The 23,990-nt window shown below is 39.9% G+C and overlaps 1 protein-coding gene and 1 long non-coding RNA gene across 3 annotated transcripts; one reads left to right on the top strand and one right to left on the bottom strand.

Annotated features, from left to right (window-relative positions):
* Positions 1 to 1,092: 1,092 nt before the first annotated feature.
* LOC128634202 (uncharacterized) lies at positions 1,093 to 5,335 on the top strand. 2 transcript variants are annotated; one of them, XR_008397491.1, is made up of 3 exons: positions 1,093 to 1,599; positions 3,809 to 4,001; positions 4,859 to 5,335. It is a non-coding gene; the product is annotated as an uncharacterized LOC128634202 (long non-coding RNA). The 2 variants fall into 2 exon arrangements; XR_008397490.1 differs by lacking the exon at positions 4,859 to 5,335 and adding an exon at positions 4,488 to 4,794.
* A 7,546-nt stretch (positions 5,336 to 12,881) lies between these two features.
* On the bottom strand, positions 12,882 to 23,950 carry LOC128634072 (epidermal growth factor receptor kinase substrate 8-like protein 1). The gene is made up of 3 exons (XM_053684048.1): positions 22,285 to 23,950; positions 13,091 to 13,223; positions 12,882 to 12,995 (listed from the first exon to the last, which is right to left on the bottom strand). Exons 1-3 carry the CDS (start codon positions 22,344 to 22,346, stop codon positions 12,882 to 12,884), a joined length of 309 nt encoding a protein of 102 aa, XP_053540023.1. The 5' UTR covers positions 22,347 to 23,950.
* Between the last annotated feature and the right edge of the window lie 40 nt (positions 23,951 to 23,990).

Here is a 23,990-nt window from a genome sequence, read left to right on the forward strand (position 1 = left end):
CTTTCCCTCATGCCATACTCTGAATGAAATATCCAGCGTGGGTTCATTCAGAAACATGAGCACTGTGCGCCTGAAAGAGGTCACGTGCTTCAGCGCGGGGTATTTACAGTTTAACGGAACCGTTCTCACACCGCTCACTATTTTACCGAAGCGAGACAGCTCCCGCTCGATATCCTCATTAGGGATGAACGGCGGAATATTCGAAACCGTGACTTTAACTGTTGTAGCCCTCAGCGGAGTGACGGAATAAAGCTCTCCACTTACCTTTATTCCGTTTTCAGTCAGCTGGTGCATGAGTTCCCTCTCCTTCACCAACAGCACCACGGCCTTGTTCATTCTCGATGCCGCCACAATGTTTTCACATTTAATAAGCTCCCCTACCGCCATTAGCACCTGCTCCACCGAGACCTCGGAGCTCACCTCACACCGCACCCCGTGACGGAGTGAGAGAGGCCGGGCTCCACTGCTCAGGTGAGCCGCCATCCCTACACCCCGCCACGAGATCAAACACTCCCCGCAGCAAAAAAAACAACAACTAATAACACCGCTTCCTTGATAATACTATCACACGCTCACCCAGTTATTGTGCTCTGAAATTCCAAGATGTAAAGAAAGAAATATATCTATATAAAGATAGAAAAAAGTTCATTCGCTCTCACACCACGCTCACACACCACGCTCGCTCACAAACTCCCAGCATGCACCAGAGAGAGAGAGAGAGAGAGAGAGAGAGAGAGAGAGAAAGTTTGTAATTATCACTTCATGGGGACATCATCATGTTTACACAGCAACCTCATGGGGACCAAAAACATTATGGGGACAAAAGTCCATGTCCTCTCAGGGGTGATGCATTGAAAAGTGTTGAGGAGGCTGTAAACAGATGCCTCACAAATTTTTATCTTTGGCATATAACGCATGATCTGGACAAACTGTGTGTGTGATCGGTTTGGTCTATGTCGCCCCCTTTAGTCTGGAACCGGTATTTATTGGGGGAGGGGCTTGGCCAACCACTTCACACACGCTGCAAGTCTAATTTATGCAAATTATGGTACCACCCACTTAGAAAAGGACTGTGGCTAATCTGCATATGCACATTAGCGGATTAAAAAGCTTTAAAACAAAGAGGTAAAATGTTTAAAGTTTTGTTCAACTAGGCATTAATATTGATATTTGATTAAGTTAAAATTAACAGAAAATGTAAGTGTACAAAAAGTGACTGGTAAGTTAAAAGCCTAATTAGACTGTTAGAAGGTTAGATTGTTAGCATAAGCTAAACATTAATAAGTTAGAACAGATAGTTATCATGTTTTCCAAATAATTATAAGTCTTAATAGTAATTAAAGTTTGAGTTTTTAAATTTTCGCACAGCGAAATGACACTTTTTTAAAATCTCTAAACAGTAAAACGAAATCCTTAAGTCGGGTTATGGCGGAGTGTAGTTTTTTTGACTGCACTAATAGTTCGTAAACAACACACAGGAAGTAGGAAAAGAACTACATTTCCCATCTGCCCTGGCTGTCACAGGCTAATAGCACCAGCTGCTTTCCATTGCCCTAATGAGTGATTCTACTGCGGCAACGAGACCAAATACAACGAAAGGTAAGTTATTATTATAATTTTTTTTTGCAGTTTATAAGCTTGTAATTTTATTTCCCTGCTTTAAGACTTTATTTATAATTGAATCGCAATATTAAAGTAATTGTTATGCTAGCGGACTTTACTAGCCAGAGTTAGCACACACTTTAACCAATCCAGCACATTAGTAAGTACAATAAGTTAATAAAATGAAGTTAATATATTAAATAGACTTTGGTGGCTGTCATGTCATGTGAATATTTAGTGTTATACCGACTTCTGTAACTAGCTTCACCATGTAACGGATAGTTCGGTTATAAATAGCAGAGTCAGGCTTCCTAAATAGTTATCGATCTGAGCGCTGGATTGAGTTTAAAGCCTCTGAAATCGAGGACAGGGTGGACAGTAGTCTGGACCGAGCCGAGCTCATTAGTTCCAGTTATTAGTTTGTTATGAATCTGTAAAGCGCTGGGCGGTGGTGTGATGTGCTTCGATGTTGTAACTACAGCGCGCTCCTTTTATTCTGCGTCTCTAAACACCGCAGCTGAGCTGTGATCTGTGTGTAGAACAGGTTCTCACTCAGCAAAGTTATTAGCAAGCACGGATATGGTTATTTTCTTACTCAGAACATCACTAGGGACTGAAAATCTCAATATATAAACATTTTCTTTAGAGGTAAAATGGCACGAAGGTGGAAGAAGAATAATTATAACTAGACCAGTACATTTCCTGAAGAAAATGTGAGCGGTGCTTGCCATGGTGAAATCGGGACAGGGCGCCAATACATTCAAGAGCCGCCCGCGTAGGGTGCCAATACTTTCGAGAGCCAGACAGATGGGGCGCCAGCATTGTTAGAGCCGGTTGTGTAGTGCGCCAATACTTTTTAGAGCCAGCCGTCAAGGGCGCCAGTACTTTTGAGAACTGGCCGCGCTGGGTGCCAATACTTCTGAGAGCTGAACAGATCGTGTGCCAATACATTTTAGAGCCGAACGTGTACGGAGGCAAAACTTTTAGAGCTTTCTCCTTAGAGGGCCAATACTTTCGAAAGTCAATGCAAGTCTATGGGAAATTTTCTGATTTTGAGCTTCTGTAGCAGGAATTCCGGCATTCCGATCGCTTATAAAAGTCATAGCACACTTCTCCTCAATAAGCCGATCAATTTGACACCTCACCCGTCGATCTCCGACAAAAGGTGCGGGACTAGTTACGCTTCAAAAAAAAGTGGAATAATAATTATTATAATAATAACTAGAACGGTACATTTCCTGAAGAAAATGTGAGTGGTGCTTGGGTGTAAAATTCAGATTGGGCGCCAATACTTTTGAGAGCTGACAGTGTAGGGCGCCAATACTCTCGAGAGTCGGACGAATAGGTTGCCAGAGGGGTTTAGCATGATGCTCGCATGTTTTAGCATCATGCTAGCATGTTTTAGCATCATGCTAGCATGTTTTAGCATCATGCTAGCATGTTTTAGCATCATGCTAGCATGTTTTAGCACATTTTAGCATCATGCTTGCACGTTTTAGCATCATGCTAGCATGTTTTAGCATCATGCTAGCATGTTTTAGCATCATGCTAGCATGTTTTAGCATCATGCTAGCATGTTTTAGCATCATGCTAGCATGTTTTAGCATCATGCTAGCATGTTTTAGCATCATGCTAGCATGTTTTAGCATCATGCTAGCATGTTTTAGCATCATGCTAGCATGTTTTAGCATCATGCTAGCATGTTTTAGCATCATGCTGGCATGTAGCTAGCATGTGTTGGCACTGTACTGGCCGTGTATGTTTTCTATATAAAGTCATAGCACACATCTCCTCAATAAGCCGATCGATTCGACACCTCACCCGTCGATCTCCGACAAACGGTGCGGGACTAGTTACGCGCCGAAAAAAAGTGGAATAATAATTATAATATTATTATTATTATTATTATTATTATTATTATTATTATTAAGTATACAAGGGAACAATAGTAGTGCTTTTACAAGCACCACTAATAAAATGATCCATAGAATTAACCTGCATAAAGAATGACAATGTCTGCATAGTTTTTCTTCAAAGTGTACTTTCATTGTACTTGAAAATTGCAGTTGTAAAGTATTTGTCCACTTAAACATTTGCATCTGACCGTTAACAATAAAAATTCTGTGCAGAGCTATCATATTTGTAGAATTTGATGTGCAATATTCGGTCACTGAATACTTCTCTCTTTCTCTCGTTGTGTATTGAGTATTGATGCTGCAAAAGAAGACGGATCTTTTGCTAGGCTGGTTAATGATGACCACAAGCACCCAAATGGCAGAATGCAGAAGACTGAAGTGGACGGAAGCCCACATCTTGGTCTGTTTGCTTTAACAGACTTTAAAGAAGGTGATGAAATTACCTACAATTACGGAGGAGGAGTCTGGCCTTGGCGTAGCAAGGTATGCAGGGTATCTCCCTCTCTGTTTTCACAATTTAAAAATTATTAAAAGATAAACATTGTCTTATCCGGCAGTGTTGCAATTCATTTTTGTTGCACAACTAATTTTGTGCTTGTGCATTAACAATAAAATTAGACATTATTGTTCATCTGATCTGCTTCAGGTATTTTACTGCCACGTTTAAGCATGAACTACAAAACGTGTGTGTCTGAATGCACCGTAATTATCCCAAAGTCTTCCAAAGTATCCCATATCTAACCCTGAAATCACAAACTTAATTCCTATAGTGAAATAATTATTGTTTTTGTTGTATTGAACAGCATATTTGTTTTCTGTTACATAATCTTGTCTGTTAATAGTTACTATACGGAGTCCCCACAAAGCATGTTTTATTCAGGTGTGTGAGGGAGTCTTGTGATAGCTGAATAGATATGTGAATTTAGAACAGTGTCCCCATAGGTCACTTAAACCTGTTTAAATATGCAGATTATGGAGGAGGACACTGCTGAGAGCAATGGCCAGGAGAAACAGCAGCCATCACAGTCTACACCTTTTCTGGATCATAAATATCAGAATTGTGTAGTTTGCTGGCACTTTTAATCCTGCCTTTCAATCACACCTCTCCATAATTTCCAACATAAGCATCCCCTGGGACTCAGTAGGTTCCCTACTGCATCTTCTCCAAGAAAACTGAGTACTCTTAGATACTATTTGGTACATATGCACAAACTGCAGTCAGAGTTTTCATTCGTGAGACGTGAAATGTAAGTTCCAGTCTGTAAGTTGCCAGACAATAATTTCTGTCGGGTGTAAGGGTGTGTGTTTGCTATGTAACTAATGTTTATTCTTACATTTAGGTGAAACATCTACTCTGAAAAAGAGGAAGGCTCAGGAAGGAAATGAGGTCCATGCAGTGGAGAGACATATGAAGACCTTCATCATGTCATGTTGTGTCCCAGGGAAGTTGGTCTGTGAAAACTGCATTAGATCTGAGTCTTTATATCTTAAAGATAGAGACTGGCAAAGTGTCAAATTCTATGTCTATAACTGCACTGTAGCTTACAAAAGAGATATAAACAAAGATTAAATAACACTTTGATAGTAACACTTTACATCTATATTATAGATACTGTACATCATAACATCTGTAGTAATGCTTTAATAATAAGTTACGTTACACCTCTAGCCTTTTACTTTGTAATGAACCACTCAGCATTTACTTCATAATAAACTAATCAGGAACAAATCAGGCATTTAAAATATCCATTAGAATCTTTACCTACACCGTTATATTGAATTAGATCAAATTGGTTTGGGCCGCCTTCTTCCAGTGGGTCCTTATGCAGGTGACTGACAAGTTCATGAGTAAGCCTATTGGGCAATAAAAGCTTCAGTGTGCTACCCATTTACATGTTTAGACTGCCTGGAATCAAAATTAGCTACCTCAACATATATTATTAAGTTGTTACTGTCACTTTTTAGCTTAGTCAGTTAAGTGGATATAGAATAAAGAAAAATATTGTGTTTATGACATTTGGTTGTGTGTCTGTGTTTGGCTAGTATCTTTATTTTTCTCAATATGTTTAACTTTGAGCTGGCTATATGTAGTAAGCAGAAGTGTTATGTCAAACTTGAATGAGTCCAAGTTCATTCATGGCACATGTGAGCTTAGTGGTTGTGCACTTTAATGGGCAAATATTTGTTGACTTTTACAGTAAAGAAGCTCAAGACTCAAGTTGTCTTTATAATGTTGAATAGACAGGGTTTTTTCATCTGACTGACAATTTTTCACTTGATTAGAGATCCAGACCAATAAACAAATCCTTAATGTAGCTAAAATATCAAAAGGATGAGTTTCTTTGTCATTTTGACTTGCCAAAATGACTGGGGATAGTGTTAATTTGTGATGCATGCCTGTGATAAATAAGTGAGGTTCAGTACAGCTAGCACCTCTACTTTTTTTTACAATTAAGAACAACTGTTCAATATAATTTCATGAGAAGCTTAAACCTTAAAATAGAGAAAATACACATCATATCTGCTTTACAGACAGCCCTCTAAATTAGACATACTTAGTTTTTAATTTTGTATAAATTATTCTAAAGTTAAATTGACAACTTTGTTTTATTAAACCATGTCCCCTTGTTGTTATATAAACTACCTGATCTGTGTGTATGCAGATTAACTATCTAGTGATGTCCCCTCTACAACATGAAAACCAGCTAATTTGCTGTGTATGCAAATTAGGTCCCCATTAATGATGAGTTCTTATGTCCACATTAGGTGTGAAAAAACCAAGCACAGAAATTTTGAGATTTAAATCCAGAATTTGAGATGATATGTGTTCTCAGGCTTAAATTATACATGCCTGATTTTTTTCATATCTGTAGGACCTCAGGAAAGTGGTGTCCCCACAATACATGGGTGGGACTACTGACCCCAGAATGTTCTAATTACAAGTGTGTGTGTGTGTGTGTGTGTGAGAGAGAGAGAGTGTGTTAAAGGTACAGGAGCAGTCTGGCTGTGCAGCTACAGTAAATGTTAATAATAATAATAATAGGACGTTATTTAAAAGCTCATACAGCTGATGTGATTTTTATTCAGTAGTTAATTTAACATGCTATGCTAACATGTAAACAATAAGATATTACCTGACGTACATTTTACACTCAACATTGACTGTTTCTGTTCTATTTCACCAACAAAAATATTTCCAAACAAAGCCACAGCAGGTCCTGCTCCTTTTTCCTCCTAATTCCCTCATTTCTCCACGTTGGGATTAATAAAGTATTATCTTATCTCATCTTTTGTTCAAATGGGAGATTTCTTATTTATTTTGTTTATTTTTAAATAGGAGACTTTTTAATACTTTTATTAAAAATGGCTTCATGTTTCAATTATAATGAAGCATTTGTTCAAACAAAAATGTTTTCAGTCCGTTATGGATCATTGTAACTGATGTTGTTGTTGTTGTTGTTGTTGTTGTTATTATTATTATTATTATTATTATTATTAATAATAATAATAATAATAATAATAATAATGCTGATGTGGTGTCCTGTCCTCTGACTTCTGTGTGTGAGACAAACGCACTCATATTTCTGTTACATGGGAAACTTTAGGTGTATTATGGCTGTGTGTGTGTAAAAGTATCCCTAGGCATTAACCTCTTCTTTCTAAAAACAAACCAATCTCCATCGCCTTCATGAATTATTCATATCTATATGATACCTTACATTTGTGGTGCATGCATTGTCAGTTGGATTTTCTTAAAGGTTTTATTGGGACACGGTCATTTTTTGCAGCGCATTTGCAGATTTCCCCCTTATACCTTAATGACCTTCTGGCTTTAGTCCCAGCCTGGTACACTTCATCCTGGAAGTCTGATCTGTTACTGTGACACTGGTATTGAAGCTTAAAGGGCTTTGATTGGAAACACAGTTCTGGTGAATGTCTAATTGCTCATTTATTGCCAGAGTAAAGCTGCTTTAGACAAAACACACGGTTCTTCTAACTCCGTTTACACAGGACATACAGAGATGCAGAAAAACACCTGATGTTCAGTAACACATAGACGTCTTCTAGCTCACTACACACTTACAATAGAACTTGATTAAAACTCTTCTGTGCTTTTTCACTTTCACACCGACCTTGTTTGGTTTGGACCGATCAGACTTTCTCTTTAGATTGGATCTGGTGTGGGATTAGTTTACAGGATGAAAGAGGATTGTCCTCGAGGACGGATTTCCAGTTAGCAGAAACATCATAATAATCCCTCTGTGCAGATCAAGGGATACGTCCTGTTTATAACTTTAATCCCTAACAAAAAATGTGTGAATATTTACCATAAACAAACAAACAAACAAATAAATACATAATGCATGCACTGTGTGAGATGGATTTCCAGTTAGCAAACTAACTCATCAACTTACTACACACACACACACACACACACACACACACACACACTCTCACACACACACAAACACGCTCTCATTCACACACACACTCTCTCTCACACACACACACACTCACTCACACACTCACTCACACACTAACACACTCTCACTCACACACAGACTTTTTTTTACATGTACTTCCCTTAAAAATGGTTTCCATTATTCAAACAAAAACCCTTCTGTTTTCATTTCAATAATAATAATAATAATAATAATAATAATAATAATAGTGCTGATGTGGTGTTCTGTCCTCTGATTTGTGTGTGTGAGAGAAACACACTCACATTTCTGTTACATGGTAAAGAGTAAGTGTGTTATGGCTGTGTGTGTGTGTTTGAGGTCAGTGTTCTGATATATCATCATTTCTCCCCCAGGTTGAGTTGGTGTTTTTTCACAGCGGAAAGCTGTAGAGTTCTGTCCTCAGTTCTCAGATCAAACTCCTCCAGACTGAGAGAATTGAACCTGAGTGACAATAACCTGCAGGATTCAGGAGTGAAGCTGCTCTCTGCTGGACTGGAGAATCCACACTGTACACTGGAGATACTGAGGTACACACACACTCATACACACACACACACTGTACACTGGAGATACTGAGGTACACACACACACACACACACACTGTACACTGGAGGTACACACACACTCACATACTCACAAACACACATCCAGTTTCCATCTGTGGTGATTGTAATTGTAGTGATGTACAGTGCATCCAGAAAGTATTCACAGCGCTTCACTTTTTCTACATTTTGTTATGTTACAGTCTTATTCCAAAATGGATTAAATTCATTATTTTCCTCAATATTCTACAAACAATACCCCATAATGACAACGTGAAAGAAGTTTGTTTGAAATCTTTGAAAATTTATTAAAAATAAAAAACAAAAAAAGCACATGTACATAAGTATTCACAGACTTTGCCATGACACTCTGAATTGAGCTCAGGTGCATCCTGGTTCCACTGATCATCCTTCAGATGTTTCTACAACATGATGGGAGTCCACCTGTGGTAAATTCAGTTGATTGGACATGATTTGGAAAGGCACACACCTGTCTATATAAGGTCCCACAGTTAACACTGCATGTCAGAGCACAAACCAAGCCACAAAGTGCAAGGAACTGTCTGTAGACCTCCGAGACAGGATTGTATCGAGGCACAAATCTGGGGAAGGGTACAGAAACATTTCTGCAGCATTGAAGGTCCCACTGAGCACAGTGACCTCAATCATCCATAAATGGAGGAAGTCTGGAACCAGCAGGACTCTTCCTAGAGCTGGCTGCCCGGCCAAACTGAGCGATCGGGGGAGAAGGGCCTTAGTCAGGGAGGTGACCAGAAACCCGATGGTCACTCTGACAGAGCTCCAGCGTGTCTCTGTGGAGAGAGGAGAACCTTCCAGAAGAACAACCATCTCTGCAGCACTCCACCAATCAGGCCTGTATGGTAGAGTGGCCAGACGGAAGCCACTCCTCAGTAAAAGGCACATGGCAGATCACCTGGAGTTTGCCAAAAGGCACCTGAAGGACTCTCAGACCATGATGAAACAAAGATTGAACTCTTTGGCCCGAATGGCAAGCGTCATGTCTGGAGGAAACCAGGCACCAGTCATCACCTGGCCAATACCATCCCTACAGTGAAGCATGGTGGTGGCAGCATCATGCTGTGGGGATGTTTTTCAGCGGCAGGAAGTGGGAGACTAGTCAGGATCGAGGGAAAGATGAATGCAGCAATGTACAGAGACATTCAATTCAATTCAGTTTTATTTGTATAGCGCTTTTTACAATAGACTGTCTCAAGGCAGCTTTACAGAAATATCATCAGCGTATACAGATATTAAAGGTGTGAATTTATCCCAACTGAGCAAGCCACTGAGTGGCGACGGTGGCGAGGAAAAACTCCCTAAGATGTTTTAAGAGGAAGAAACCTTGAGAGGAACCCGACTCAGAAGGGAACCCGTCCTCATCTGGGTAACAACAGATAGTGTGAAAAAGTTCATTATGGATTCATATGAAGTCTGTATGGCGTTAGGAGCAGCCGTAGTCCCAGCAGTCTGGAATTAAAGAAGATTTGAGCTCCATCCAGAGGCAGAAAGGATCTGGATCTCTAGTATCTCCATAAATTCGTGTGGGGCTCGGTGAAAGGAGAGAGGGAGAAAAAAGATAATTATGACTGCGAAGTAGTAGAACAGAATCTAGTCAGGGTAGGCTTGAGTAAACAAATACGTTTTAAGCTTAGACTTAAACACTGAGACTGTGTCTGAGTCCCGAACACTAATAGGAAGACTGTTCCATAACTGTGGGACTCTATAAGAGAAAGCTCTTCCCCCTGCTGTAGCCTTCACTATTCGAGGTACCGTCAGATAGCCTGCATCTTTAGATCTAAGTAGGCGTGGCGGATTATATAAAACCAAAAGGTCGCTTAGATATTGTGGCGCGAGACCGTTTAGTGCTTTATAGGTTAATAAAAGTATTTTATAGGTAATGCAGGATTCCACTGGGAGCCAATGCAGTATTGATAATATCGGTGTGATATGGTCGTATCTTCTAGTTCTAGTTAGGACTCTAGCAGCTGCATTCTGGACTAATTGGAGCTTATTTATATTCCTACTGGAACATCCAGACAGTATGGCATTACAGTAATCTAATCTAGAGGTGACGAATGCATGAACTAGTATTTCCGCATCATGTAGTGACAATATGTTTCTTATTTTAGAAATATTTCTGAGATGAAAGAAGGCTATCCTAGTAATATTATCTACATGAGCATCAAATGATAGGCTGGAGTCAATAATCACTCCAAGGTCTTTAACTGCTGCACATGATGAAACAGAAAGACCATCCAGAGTAACCATGTGATCAGAAAGCTTACTTCTAGCTACACGTGGGCCTAATAAAAGTATTTCTGTTTTATCAGAATTAAGCAGAAGGAAGTTAATTAACATCCAATGTCTAATGTCCTTTACACAATCCTCAACTTTACTAAGCTGGTGTCTATCCTCTGGCTTCGCTGAAACATACAACTGTGTATCATCAGCATAACAGTGGAAGCTAATTCCATGTTTACGAATAATTTGACCTAGGGGTAGCATATATAAAGTAAAGAGCAGTGGGCCTAAAACAGAACCCTGTGGAACTCCAAAAGTAACCTCAGTACGCATGGAGAAATCACCATTTACATCTACGAACTGATAACGATCGGTCAGATAAGACCTGAGCCAGGAGAGGACTGTTCCCTTAATACCAACAACATTTTCTAATCTATCAAGGAGAATAGTGTGATCTATAGTATCAAAAGCTGCACTAAGGTCGAGTAGCACAAGCAGCGAGACACAACCCTGATCGTAAGTCAGTAGAAGGTCATTTACTACTTTAACTAACGCTGTCTCTGTGCTATGATGAGGTCTAAATCCTGACTGATACATTTCATGAATGTTATTCCTGTCTAAGTACGAGCATAACTGCTGTGTACAACCTTTTCTAAAATCTTAGAGATGAAGGGGAGATTTGATATTGGTCTATAGCTGGACAATTGAGATGGGTCAAGATCAGGTTTTTTAATCAGGGGTTTAATAACTGCTAATTTAAGTGATTTAGGTACATAGCCAGTGCTTAGGGAAGAATTGATTATATTTAAAAGTGGTTCAATTACTCCTGGACCAATCTGTTTAAACAAACATGTAGGTACGGGATCTAGTATGCAAGTTGATGAATTGGCTGAAGAGATTAATGTAGCCATACCATGGACACTGACACGCCCCCATACCATGGACACTGACACGCCCCCATACCATGGACACTGACACGCCCCCATACCATGACAGACGCTGGCTTTTGGACCTGATTCTGATCACAGCTTGGATGGTCCTTTTCCTCTTTGGCTCGGAGAACACGACGGTTGTTTTTCCAAAAACTATTTAAAATGTCGACTCATCAGACCACAAAACAAGATTGCAATGTGCTACTGTCCATGTTAGATAAGACCGAGCCCAGAGAAGTGGTCGGAGCTTCGGGATAATGTATGGCCTCTGCTTTACATAGTAAACCTTAAACTGCATCTGTGGATGCAGCGGCGAATGCTGTCGACTGACTAAGGTTTACCAAAGTATTCCCGAGCCCATGTCAGGATCTTCATTACAGACTCATGACGGTTTTTAAGACAGTGACGTCTGAGGGAGCGGAGATCACACGCATTCAGAAGTGGTTTTATGCCTCGCCCTTTACGCACCGAGATTTGGGGTTGTGTAATGTCACTACATGATGCAGAAATATTAGTTCATGCATTCGTCACCTCTAGACTAGATTACTGTAATGCCTTACTGTCTGGATGTTCCAGTAGGAGCATAAACAAACTCCAGTTAGTCCAGAATGCAGCTTCTAGAGTCCTAACTAGAACCAGAAGATACGACACATCACCCCGATCTTATCCACACTGCACCGGCTCCCAGTGAAATCTCACACTGATTAGAAAATACTATTATTGACCTATAAAGCACTGAATGGTCTCGCGCCATGCAACTTTGATCAAAAGATGCAGACTCTCTGATGAAACGTTGAATAGTGTTTTTTGTAAAATGATGTTGAAACACAGACACACACACACACACACACACACACACACACACACACACACACACACACAGAGATATTTAAAATAACAGAGAATGCCACACAAGTTATTATAATTTATGAATGTACAGTCAAAGATTGAACATTTACATTTAGACAGCTTTACCATAAAATGGCAGTTGATTTGTGTAAGTGTGTGAGGAATAGTCTGTAATATATCACACAGACGTGTGTGTGTGTGTGTGTGTGTGTGTGTGTGTGTGTGTGTGTGTGTGTGTGTGTGTGTGTGTGTGTGTGTGTGTGTGTGTGTAAAGGCATTAAATAAATGTTTTTTTTTATTTTTTTTATTAGTATGCTAGATGTAGTATGCTAGAGTACGAGGCGTATGAGTTCCACTCTCCTCTGTGAAATCCACCTTCATCTTCTGTTTCTCCATCACTGCCTCCAGCTCTGTTGCCTTTCTGACATCCTGAGAAAAAAACACTCATCATTTATACACATCATTAGCATGTGTGTGTGTGTGTGTGTGTGTGCGCGTATGTGTGCGCGTATGTGTGTGTTTACCTCCAGCCGTGCCTTCTGTACGGCAACTTGTCTGTACACCCTCGCTCCTTCTTCAGGAATGACAGCACGAAGTTCCTCTTTATTCAGAGAGAATAGCTGAGCGCCTGTTAACACACAAAGACACTGTGTAGTCCTGCACACACACACACACACACACACACACACACAGAGAGAGAGATATTAATAAATTAATAGATAATAATATTTTATAAAAATATGACAAGAGGCAGTGATTCACACAGGCCACTATAGGGAGCCGGAGCACAGACTGCCTTTTACTAGACCATTAAAAATAAAGAGAATTAGAGTCACACCAGTAACTTTGTTCCAACAAGAGTAACACACACTTTCTGTCAAACTGTCAATCAAAGTAGTGTGTGCTGATTTATAGCCCTTTGTACTTCTCAGGCCGACATTTGTGTAAGTGAGCTAATTTATGACCGGGGTGGGGGGGTAACCCTATCGATTGTATCAGTGGGTCAGTCTAGCTCCTGTGTGTCTGGGCAGTGGTGGAGAGGGGTGTGTGGGGGAGTGGCCCCCCAACAAAGGTGTTCATGTTAATGAGTCTGTTTGTTTCTTGTTTTGTTTTTTTTTGTTTTTTTTTGTTTTTTTTTTTGGGGGGGGGGGGGGGGGGGGGGTGAAATACGTCTGAAAAGCGTATCAATGGTTAATATGGGGATGTGTTACTGTGTGGCGTTATTTCATTTGTGTAAACACACTGTTAGAAAAGCATGATGTTTGAATGTGTACATATATGAGTAGAATATTTGTTTGTGAAATAAATGAAAACAAATGTAAATGTACTGGTCTAGTTTATTATTATTATTATTATTGTTGTGTGTGTGTGTGTGTGTGTGTCTGTCTTATTATTTCTGTGTCTGTGTTATTATTTCAGACATCAGATGTTTCTCATCTATATTAAATGTTTTCTACACATTTGATCATTTTAGAAAATGTTTGAAGGATTTTTACACGCACCCCTGCTCTCATCAGACAGAACCTCGATTGGGAAACACTGGGTTAGTTACTCGTCTGACCAATGTGTTTAACTTACTCTCCATCATCACTTTTATTCTGAGTAACATTCATTATTCACACAAAAACTACTTACACACCAATCCTCACTAATATCAGGATACTCGCTCTCATTAAGGGAAAACCAGAAAAATACATTTCTGCAGATATTTCAGTAAACTTACTCAGCGTATGAGTTCTGCTTCTGTATCTAATGATCTGCTGAGTGTTTCTAGCTCCTGTTATTTTATTTTAGTTTATATATTTGTATAGAGCTCTGATAGTTGTTCGTGCACAGCTGAATGAAGTCACGAGATAATAAATGAAGGTAATGAAATGATAATGTGTGTGATGTAGATTTTACCAGACTTTTAATTCTGTTCTCTGTATTTGCAGCGTTTTCAGGCTTATACTTTCAGTATTTACAGGCCTGTGCTCGATGGATCAGAAAACTGTCTGAAAACAAACCATATCTCTGTGTGTGTGTGTGTTTATTACCCTACCTCACTGCCCCTCCCCCTCTGCAGAATAAACAGGTAGACAGTGAAAGTGAAAGTCAGAGTCTACATTTTGTGTGGAGGGGAAAATACAGCATTTCAGGAGTAAAAACGCAGTGAGTATCTACATCTAAAGTGTTGGCTCGAATTTAGCCTATTACCCAAAAACATTTAAAATTCAACTTAGAAGCCAATACTCACATCTACCTCTGAGACCAGTTGGAGATAGAAAAAATACACCAGCCGTGAGTGAGAAGAAGCAAGGGTCCAGCTTTATTGTTCCATTCCACCACACGAGATCCACACCGATGAGAATTCTCAGAAGTGATCCCCCTACCCTGAGCTTAAGCTCCAGTATTTATACTGTATTTACACACTAGATAACCCATAGGTTTCCAGAAAAGGCCCACTTACCCATAGAATTGAAACCCGGGGTTTTACTTTACACATAAAATCAGAACTCAGGCATTTCCAACAACCCAGGAAACAAAAACCCAGAGTTTCTATTTACCCAGGTTTTCAAAAACCAGGGTTCTCTTTTACCTAGGTCTTCAAAAACCAGGGTTCTCCCTTACCTAGGTCTTCAGAAACCAAGATTCCCATTTCCCTAGGTAATAAAAATGACGTAAGCAAGACGACTAAACAACCGGGAGGGACCTTGGTCTTATCGTTATCTCGAGGGGGGGGGCAGCCACCCTTATAACCGGCTCTCTTCATGGTTCTCTAAAAATTAAGGCTTTCCTCGCGAGACGAGAATCTTCACCATCTGAATCATGAGTAAGTTATATTTTCCTTTTTTCCCCGTACTTCTCATTTATAATTTATTTTCATATTTGCACTATATTTCTTATTTTATATATATTTATACTACTTGAAAAGCGGTTTACTGTACTTCCAACTTCTTAATATCATTACAGTTCTACTGTCCTGCATATCCTACAATTCTGTTTTTCATAGAGTTTCTCTATTACTATAAGATTCTATTAAAGTTATTCATGTGTGTGTATGAGAAAGAGAGAGTGTGTGCGTATGTTGTGTCTACTTGCCCGCCCTTGACTGTACGAGCATGTGTGTGTGTGTGTGTGTGTGTGTGTGTTTTAGCACTCCTCAGCTCGTACACTTCTTTCGACTATTTCGACTAATAACCCATAAAGATCTTTAAAGTGTTTTACCAATTTATCCACTTCTGACTAAAACCGCTTCTGTATGTCTAGGTGCCGGTGCCCGTCGTCAGTCCCTTCTCTCACCGTTACTGGACCTGGATCTGGATCTGGACCTCCCTTATGTTTATTTTATGACATTTTTTATCCACAACATTTCCCCCTCTGAGGCTATGAAGCCTCATACAATACCTTAATTAAGCATGGAGGAACTGATTCTGCCGCACCCCATGGCCGTCCCCCGCTAGCTGTCGGAGGATTACTCTAACGAAGCCATAATCCCGCCCGTCGTCCCCGTAATCCAATGGGTCCCCTACATTAACCACTTCTACGCAACACCGATCCGAATAGGAGCTGAGGAGGTTTTGTAGACCTGGTGGGAGACGTGCTAGTGTTGTGCGCCCCGGGGTCTCATAGTAGATTGGCAGCTGGAGAATGGGCCTTAGGACCCCCCTACATCCACTTTGCGCCGGACATGTGTAGATGTACCTAGCCATAACTCTTAACCCTTAACTTACTTCTCCTTTCAACTATGTATATATATCTCATTTCAAATCTAACTACCTTGATTATACGTTTGTTTGCCTACATCGATTATAAGTGTGATTAACCGAGTTCCCCTAATCATTCATTACTACTACTATTGCCGTACGTATAAGTACACTACAGTAACTAACTACTTGATCTACACGTCCCTATCTTTCTCAACTAGGCCTGTCAGCCCACAGTTTTGTATTTGTCGGGACTTGCAGATTCTTGCTTCCCCTCAAAAACCAAACCCCAGTCTTTCGCAGTCAGGGGTGGGCGAAAAAACCTCCTACGAGGGAAAAATTCCCACCCGGCCAGCACTATGTGCTCGGCAGCACCATTATACTTTTCTGTGCCTGATTGCGTCACATCACAAACATTTTATAACATTTTATAACAATACTTGACAGTCTGTTGTATGCAGTATCTCTCTGTATGCTGGTTGTCTTCAGCTCAAGCACTTTACGTACTGTAGAGAGCCACCCTTTGGGGAGAGGTTAGGCTAGCACGTACACCCAGGGTATGGATCTTCACATCTTCTCATCCTGTCTGCCACAGAGCAGACCCCCCGTTGACGCTTCGTACCGGACCTTCACGTGTTCCCCACCATCTCGTCATTGGAGGATTGAGCATCCTCCAGGGGTTGCATGTTCTAGTCCGCTGCTGCCCTGTAGTCAGCCTTCTCTCGCGGCTCCGGGACTCCCACCTCCGGGTGAACACCTCCGAACACCTCCCCCCGTTGAGGCGGTGACGCCTCACACATAACACTGATAACACTGTACTTAGCTGTGTTCCTGTGAATAGATAGCTCCATACATAATAGTTAGTGGTCTTATATATGTTTTTCGATTCATCTGCAATTACTCCAGCGGCCGTCCATCATAAGGAACAGACACAGACATGGGTCGACCCGTAAGCATTTCATGCGGTGTTAGATACATATTGCTGTTAGTCTGCATGTGATAGGTCATTAGTGCAAGAGGTAGAGCATCTACCGAACTACGTTTAGTATCAGCACAAATTACATCAAACACAAATCAGGGTGTGCCAGACCTATCCCTGGTCAAGGAAAAAAATAAATAATTTTGAGCACACTTCAGGTGATCCTCCACCGTTTCCTGCAAGTACAGAGATCATTCCTCTACCTTCCCCCTCGCACACTGGCTAAGATCATGGCCAGCTGTAATACATACAGCAAGAAGCGCAGTCAGAATTCAATTAAACTATTTGTTCGATAAGTGGCGTTCCAATTTTTTCCTAGAACCTCATTGCATTCAAACAACTCCAAACAGACGACACAATCCATGGGCCTAAACGTCAGTATTTATATTATTTTTTATATATATATATTTTTTTTAACAATTCTACCCTTAACCAGGTTGCATTCTTTAGTGATAGACTTCAATTCAGCCAATTGGGCAGAACAGGGTGTTCATAATGTTTGTGTAATTTCAGACCCAAAACTTCTAAGCTCAAGGAAATACGAATTTCGGCTGGGCAATCGTGAGTGTTCTCAGTGACTGGCTCCACAGAATTAATTACACCATTACAACACTACAGTTGGTGAGTTAGGCACACTAACAGGTTTAAGAATGTAAGAATTTTAGTTTGGGTGGTACATAGATTAACCCCATATCCCCATATCCTGTTCTTTCAAAATAGAAATGACCTGGTGTGATAAACGTAAGATCGATGTGTGAGAGAGCAATTTTCCCAATGATCCGCATTAAGAGAGCATCTCCAGCCTGGCAATCCTTGTGCCACCAAATCCAATGTTTTCAATACATAAATTTCAGCCCTGTAAGCGCCCCATTCTCCTGAGCCGGGACCCCCCCCAGCAGCACCCAACCCCTTTTCAGTCACATGTAAGACACAGTCTTTGTTGTAGTTTGCCAGCCATAGTACAAGTGCAGAACATAATCCATTTAATGTCAGGCTTGTCCAAAGAACACCCGGATCTCAGGATGTTGTCCTGTAGTGAACAATCAGTGATCCACTGCAGACCATACTTGATAACGTCCAGGAACATTTGTTGTGCTTTTATGGGGCGGAGGATGACCCCAATCATGTCCTGATGGCCTTGGGAGCGTGCAAGGGAGTCTATGACCACAGAGGAGTACACCACAGGGGAGCCCACAGCCCCCGAAGGAGACGCTTCCAGGTGTACTACCGATCTAGGAATTGTTACAAGGAATAATGGCCTTGAGCTCTCACATGCAGTCATTTGGAAAAAGCGCTGATCCATAATAATATCATGTGGAATGGAATTACAGTTATAGGTTACAATTGGAACATCTTATATATATATATATATATATATTCTATATACATCATACTATAAATAATGGTTACTGGGTGGGTTGGTTGTATCGCAAAACTTATCGCTTTTGTTATCACAGCTTGCTGTAATAATGCTAGACTAAGTGGGCATGTCCTTTCAAGATATTGTTTACAGGGCAATAGTACTTGGAAACTGGAGACAGACAACTGGGAACACACAACTGCAAAACCCATCATTAAATGTCCAATTTATGCATCAGATCTGGTCCTTAAAACAGTGAATATTTATCGTGATTTACTATACCCTGATTTTAATAACGCAGGAAGCTATTAAAAACAATTCAATATGAGGAGTTCGGTTTTTAACGTGTTAAGACTTGTGATGTTTACAGATCACTCAAGTTCGATATAAACACATCACAAGGCCCTGATTGTGTGGAGTCTGTATTTCTAAACTATTATTTCATCTCTTTCAATTTATCATTTTAATCTTTCATTAGACAATGGGGTTATACCAGAAATTTGGAAATCAGTTTTCTTATTTATTTATTACATTAAATCGGGGACATCCAACTATATTAGATCATTACAATCCAATAACACGGCCTCCTCGCCTATGTCCCTTGTAGAAAGCTTTTTCAGTAAACCGTTCACAAGTTATCAGTCTGCAAGAAGTCTAAGGTCATACAAACATATCAGCACAACTGTTGTTTTGAAAGTCTTAAAACAATGTCACGGTTCCCTCTGCACTTCCCTGTCTGTTGATTTAGAAGAGGCTCTCAACACAGTGAATCAGGAAATATTGCTGCAGAGACTAAATAAAGTTGGTCTATCGAATCATTTAAAAAATTTACTAAAGTAATCTCCACTGCTCTAATCAAACGAATAACACCTTTCTTAAAGGGGTTTTCCACTCTCATGTATAGTTATCCCTGTAAAATAGTTCTAGTCCATTTATTTTTAAAAGTACAAACCCAATTGACAAGGATACATTCTTATCCCTTCCTGTTTTTCATTTACCAGAAAGATATTGAGAAAGGAAAACAAAATTCCTTTAGTCTGAAAATTTGTGGTGCACACTACCCGAACATATTAATATTCCATCTGTGCTAACGAGTGATAATCCCAATAAGATAGAACTAATATAGAGTAACTGAGGTTGAGATCTAGATATGCATTTACAGTCCTCTAGCCACTTTTATCCCACTAATTTATATTCAAAACAACCTAGTGAATTTGGTTCTATGTGTACAGCCCTAGTCTGTAGTCTAAATGGTATACATGCATGTACATGCATTTTGTTTATTATTAATTTATAACTGTATCAACATACTGTACTCAAAATATCACTCAGATCCTTCATACATGACATTTAAATGTTGCTCACTTTCGAGGAATGTGAATATGTATTTAACTTAGTCTAATAAAATTTATCATCTTGGCTGAATGCACAATTGTAAGAAGCATAAGATTCGCCCTATAATTTTATCCATTTCATTTAAACTGTATTTGACCATATTGAGGTAGTGTTAAATCTACTCATATCACAAACCACATTTCCCATCCTTCACTGCGGTCCACAAACATGGCTGGCTGCCATGGACCGCAATTCCCAGACCACACACACATAAAAATACCACACCTGCATCCAGTTCACAGCTCTCAGTTTTTATCAGCTCTCAGCTGCTATATAACGTACTATCAATTCAATTCACTTCACAGGTTCTCGAGTTTGTGACCACTGCTTTGTATTATTTAAATATTGTAACTCGTATACTTTGTATGACATATCCATAGCACACCGTATAGCACATATGTATATATATACACACCCACACATATATATTTGCGTAACTACTCTATTCTATTCACCAATCTACGGTTCAGGAAAAAAACACTTCAAACTACATTATTGTAAAGGGACCGTAATTAAACTACCTCCCAAACTCATATCAGCACAACATGTCGGCAAAAGTAAGTAATCAAATCATCACCTTATTCTAATGTTACTGATTCAGATATCACTTCTGTAACAGGCGTACAACACATTATAAAGAATTTAAAATGTGCAGACTACTACTGCCATCTGATCTTACTAATTACTTATCATTGGACATATACACAGCATTTAAAGAGAAAATATGCAGAAATTATTCAGAGAATAGAATTCGCCAGAAGAATTCGCACTTACACTGCTTAAGATATTGTATAGCCACATACCCATATAGGAATCACCGATACAAATTAATTATGCTTACTCCAGCTCTTGTTAGCGAGTCAGTTCATGAAGGTAGACTGCTCGCTGAAACCAAATGTTTAGGCTCAACATTATCTCAACAGGGAGGATGTGACCTCCCTGATACGGACCACATTGTGATCAGCCTGAGACTGTTACCTCGGGTCGGTTTTACTTTTCAGGGTTTTTTATTAATATCACTCAAAACGAACAGGTTCACATGTCAGCTGATCAATTTTATCATTAGTCAGGAAAAGATAAAGATGTCCGTGCAGAAGAAACTAAGTGGCACAATACACACCACATAAACTATTATTAAAGTTCTCTTCGGACTGTTAACATCAAGACATGCTGATTGATTTTAATTTTTACAGGAATATATCCACGTATATATATAGAACGTAAGATAAAGGATTGGAAAAAAAGGGGTAAAAACAGAAATCTCTCGCACGCGCTCTCTCCCTCTCTCGCGCGCTCGGTGGTTTAGATAACCGTCACCATGGAACTCAAAACACTTTCATTCAGTTTCCAAACAGGGAAACACATGGAATTCAAATTAAAATGAAAAGAATGATTTGGAGCTCCGGCGCGCATGATTCTGACCAGCCGTGCACCCCATCTAAACATGGAACTGTGTACAATCTGCGCAACACGGTCTCAATCCAGTCTGGTGTCATGCCAGGAGACTGAGGAGCCGGGCCGGACGGAGACCCTCCCTCCTAACTTGGAACACGCACAGTAACACCATAATACTAAACAAACAACAAACACACATAAAACTCTTTTAGGCGAACCACACAGACAGTTTTGCAAAACACCCATCATTTTTGAGTTATGACAACTTTAAATTAATTTCAACCAATGAAGCGCATTGAGTTGGAGAAATCACCTTTTCCTCTACAGTCAAAAGGTCTTCCATTAAAACTCATTTAATAATCTGTATAATAACCACAAGTTTTTAACTTAATTACTCATAGAAATAATGTTGTTCCAACTAGTTTTTCCACACTATTTAAAAGGAATTTAAGTGTTATGTACTTATTTACCATAATTGTGAACACAATTTTTTTTTTAAATATAATTTACTAACTTCAAGTTGAATAACAATAGTTACTAAAATGCTACAAATATAAATGAAATGAAATATAAATATAAATGGAATATAAATGAAAGGTCCAAATGGACTTTCTCCTTCACATTTGGAGCGTCGGACTCATTCATTTCTTAACAGTGACTTCTGGGGCCTGAAAATGCACACTTTTTTTCCGCCTTCAGTCTTCCTTTTTCCCTGGATCACACAATCTGGGAATATGTTTTTATATATTACAGGTCTAGTAATTCTTCTTTACACAATGGGCAGTCGAACAGATGTCTAAAATATGTGCCATTGGCGTGCATGCTCCCCAAAATTTTTAACACACTTATACAGCAGTTATTGATACCAAATTAATTATAACACACACAGTCTCGCCGACTCACCGAAAGTATGTACCGGATTCGAAACATTCAAAGTCCGCAAGATATCTCACAATGCTCCGCATTACCCAGCTCACTCTGAAGAACACACACACACTGAATTGTCTTACCTTTTTCCCTTTTTTTTTTCCTTGTCCTTCCACACAGACGCACAGATAAGAACGGACAGGAACACACACACATACACCCCCCTTTTCTATCAACAACGCAGGCAAGCTCACATACACACATTGTATTCCACATTATTACACTTATTTTACTACATGAAGTTTTCAAAGTATAAAGCACCTCCAAACCAGCTCCGTATGCATGAAGCTTACAGTCATACAAATTAAATCCAACTTTCTCCAAAGGAAAAAATTTTCTTTTCTCTAAATCTTATCCAACTTATCCAATACTTTAGGTATGGAGCTCATGTTCAGAGCACTAATAAATACATTTTCCCTGTCTCCAAAACTCACACGCTCTCACACCACACTCATATTATACATATTATAAGCACATATATTTTAAGCACACACATTTGTTAGTACATATTCCATTCATACACCGGGCATGCTGTATTGCACGACCCGGACCTGGGCCCAGGATTTATTCCCCTCTCTATCCAGCCCTGGAATCTAATCTATCTATCTTTTATCTAATCCTTTTCCAGCGGTATTAGGGGTCCCCACCAATGCAGCCGCCACTAGACTGCTAGTCAAGTCTAGTAGCCGGTATCTGGGGTCTGAGGCCTCATTTTCCACCTGCTTTCTATCCCAGCCCTGGAGTATTTCTCTATTTCTCTTTTTTCTACCTTTTTTCTACCTCCTCCAGCGGTATTGCAGGACTTTCACTCACACAACACATATACCATTTCTTTATTATAATTAAAAAGTACATTCTATAATCTATACTTCTCTTACCTCTTCTCACTCACTCCAGGTTCTTTTGGAGACCCACTTAGTCTTTCTTCCCACCCCGGGGCTTCTCAATCGTAACAACAGACCACTAAAACAGAGCTTTGAAATAACAGGCGTCTGCAATGCCTTTTCCTATACGGCCTGTCTGTTGCTTAGAGAGCGAAGTCCCACGGGAGAGATTCCAGACATATAGATCTTAGCCCAGTCCCATCTGGGGTGCCAAATGTTGGCTCGAATTTAGCCTATTACCCAAAAACATTTAAAATTCAACTTAGAAGCCAATACTCACATCTACCTCTGAGACCAGTTGGAGATAGAAAAAATACACCAGCCGTGAGTGAGAAGAAGCAAGGGTCCAGCTTTATTGTTCCATTCCACCACACGAGATCCACACCGATGAGAATTCTCAGAAGTGATCCCCCTACCCTGAGCTTAAGCTCCAGTATTTATACTGTATTTACACACTAGATAACCCATAGGTTTCCAGAAAAGGCCCACTTACCCATAGAATTGAAACCCGGGGTTTTACTTTACACATAAAATCAGAACTCAGGCATTTCCAACAACCCAGGAAACAAAAACCCAGTGTCTCTATTTACCTAGGTTTTCAAAAACCAGGGTTCTCTTTTACCTAGGTCTTCAAAAACCAGGGTTCTCCCTTACCTAGGTTTTCAGAAACCAAGATTCCCATTTCCCTAGGTAATAAAAATGACGTAAGCAAGACGACTAAACAACCGGGAGGGACCTTGGTCTTATCGTTATCTCGAGGGGGGTGGCAGCCACCCTTATAACCGGCTCTCTTCATGG

Source organism: Ictalurus punctatus, chromosome 12, assembly GCF_001660625.3.
Source record: "Ictalurus punctatus breed USDA103 chromosome 12, Coco_2.0, whole genome shotgun sequence".
NCBI classification, from domain to species: Eukaryota; Metazoa; Chordata; class Actinopteri; order Siluriformes; family Ictaluridae; genus Ictalurus; species Ictalurus punctatus.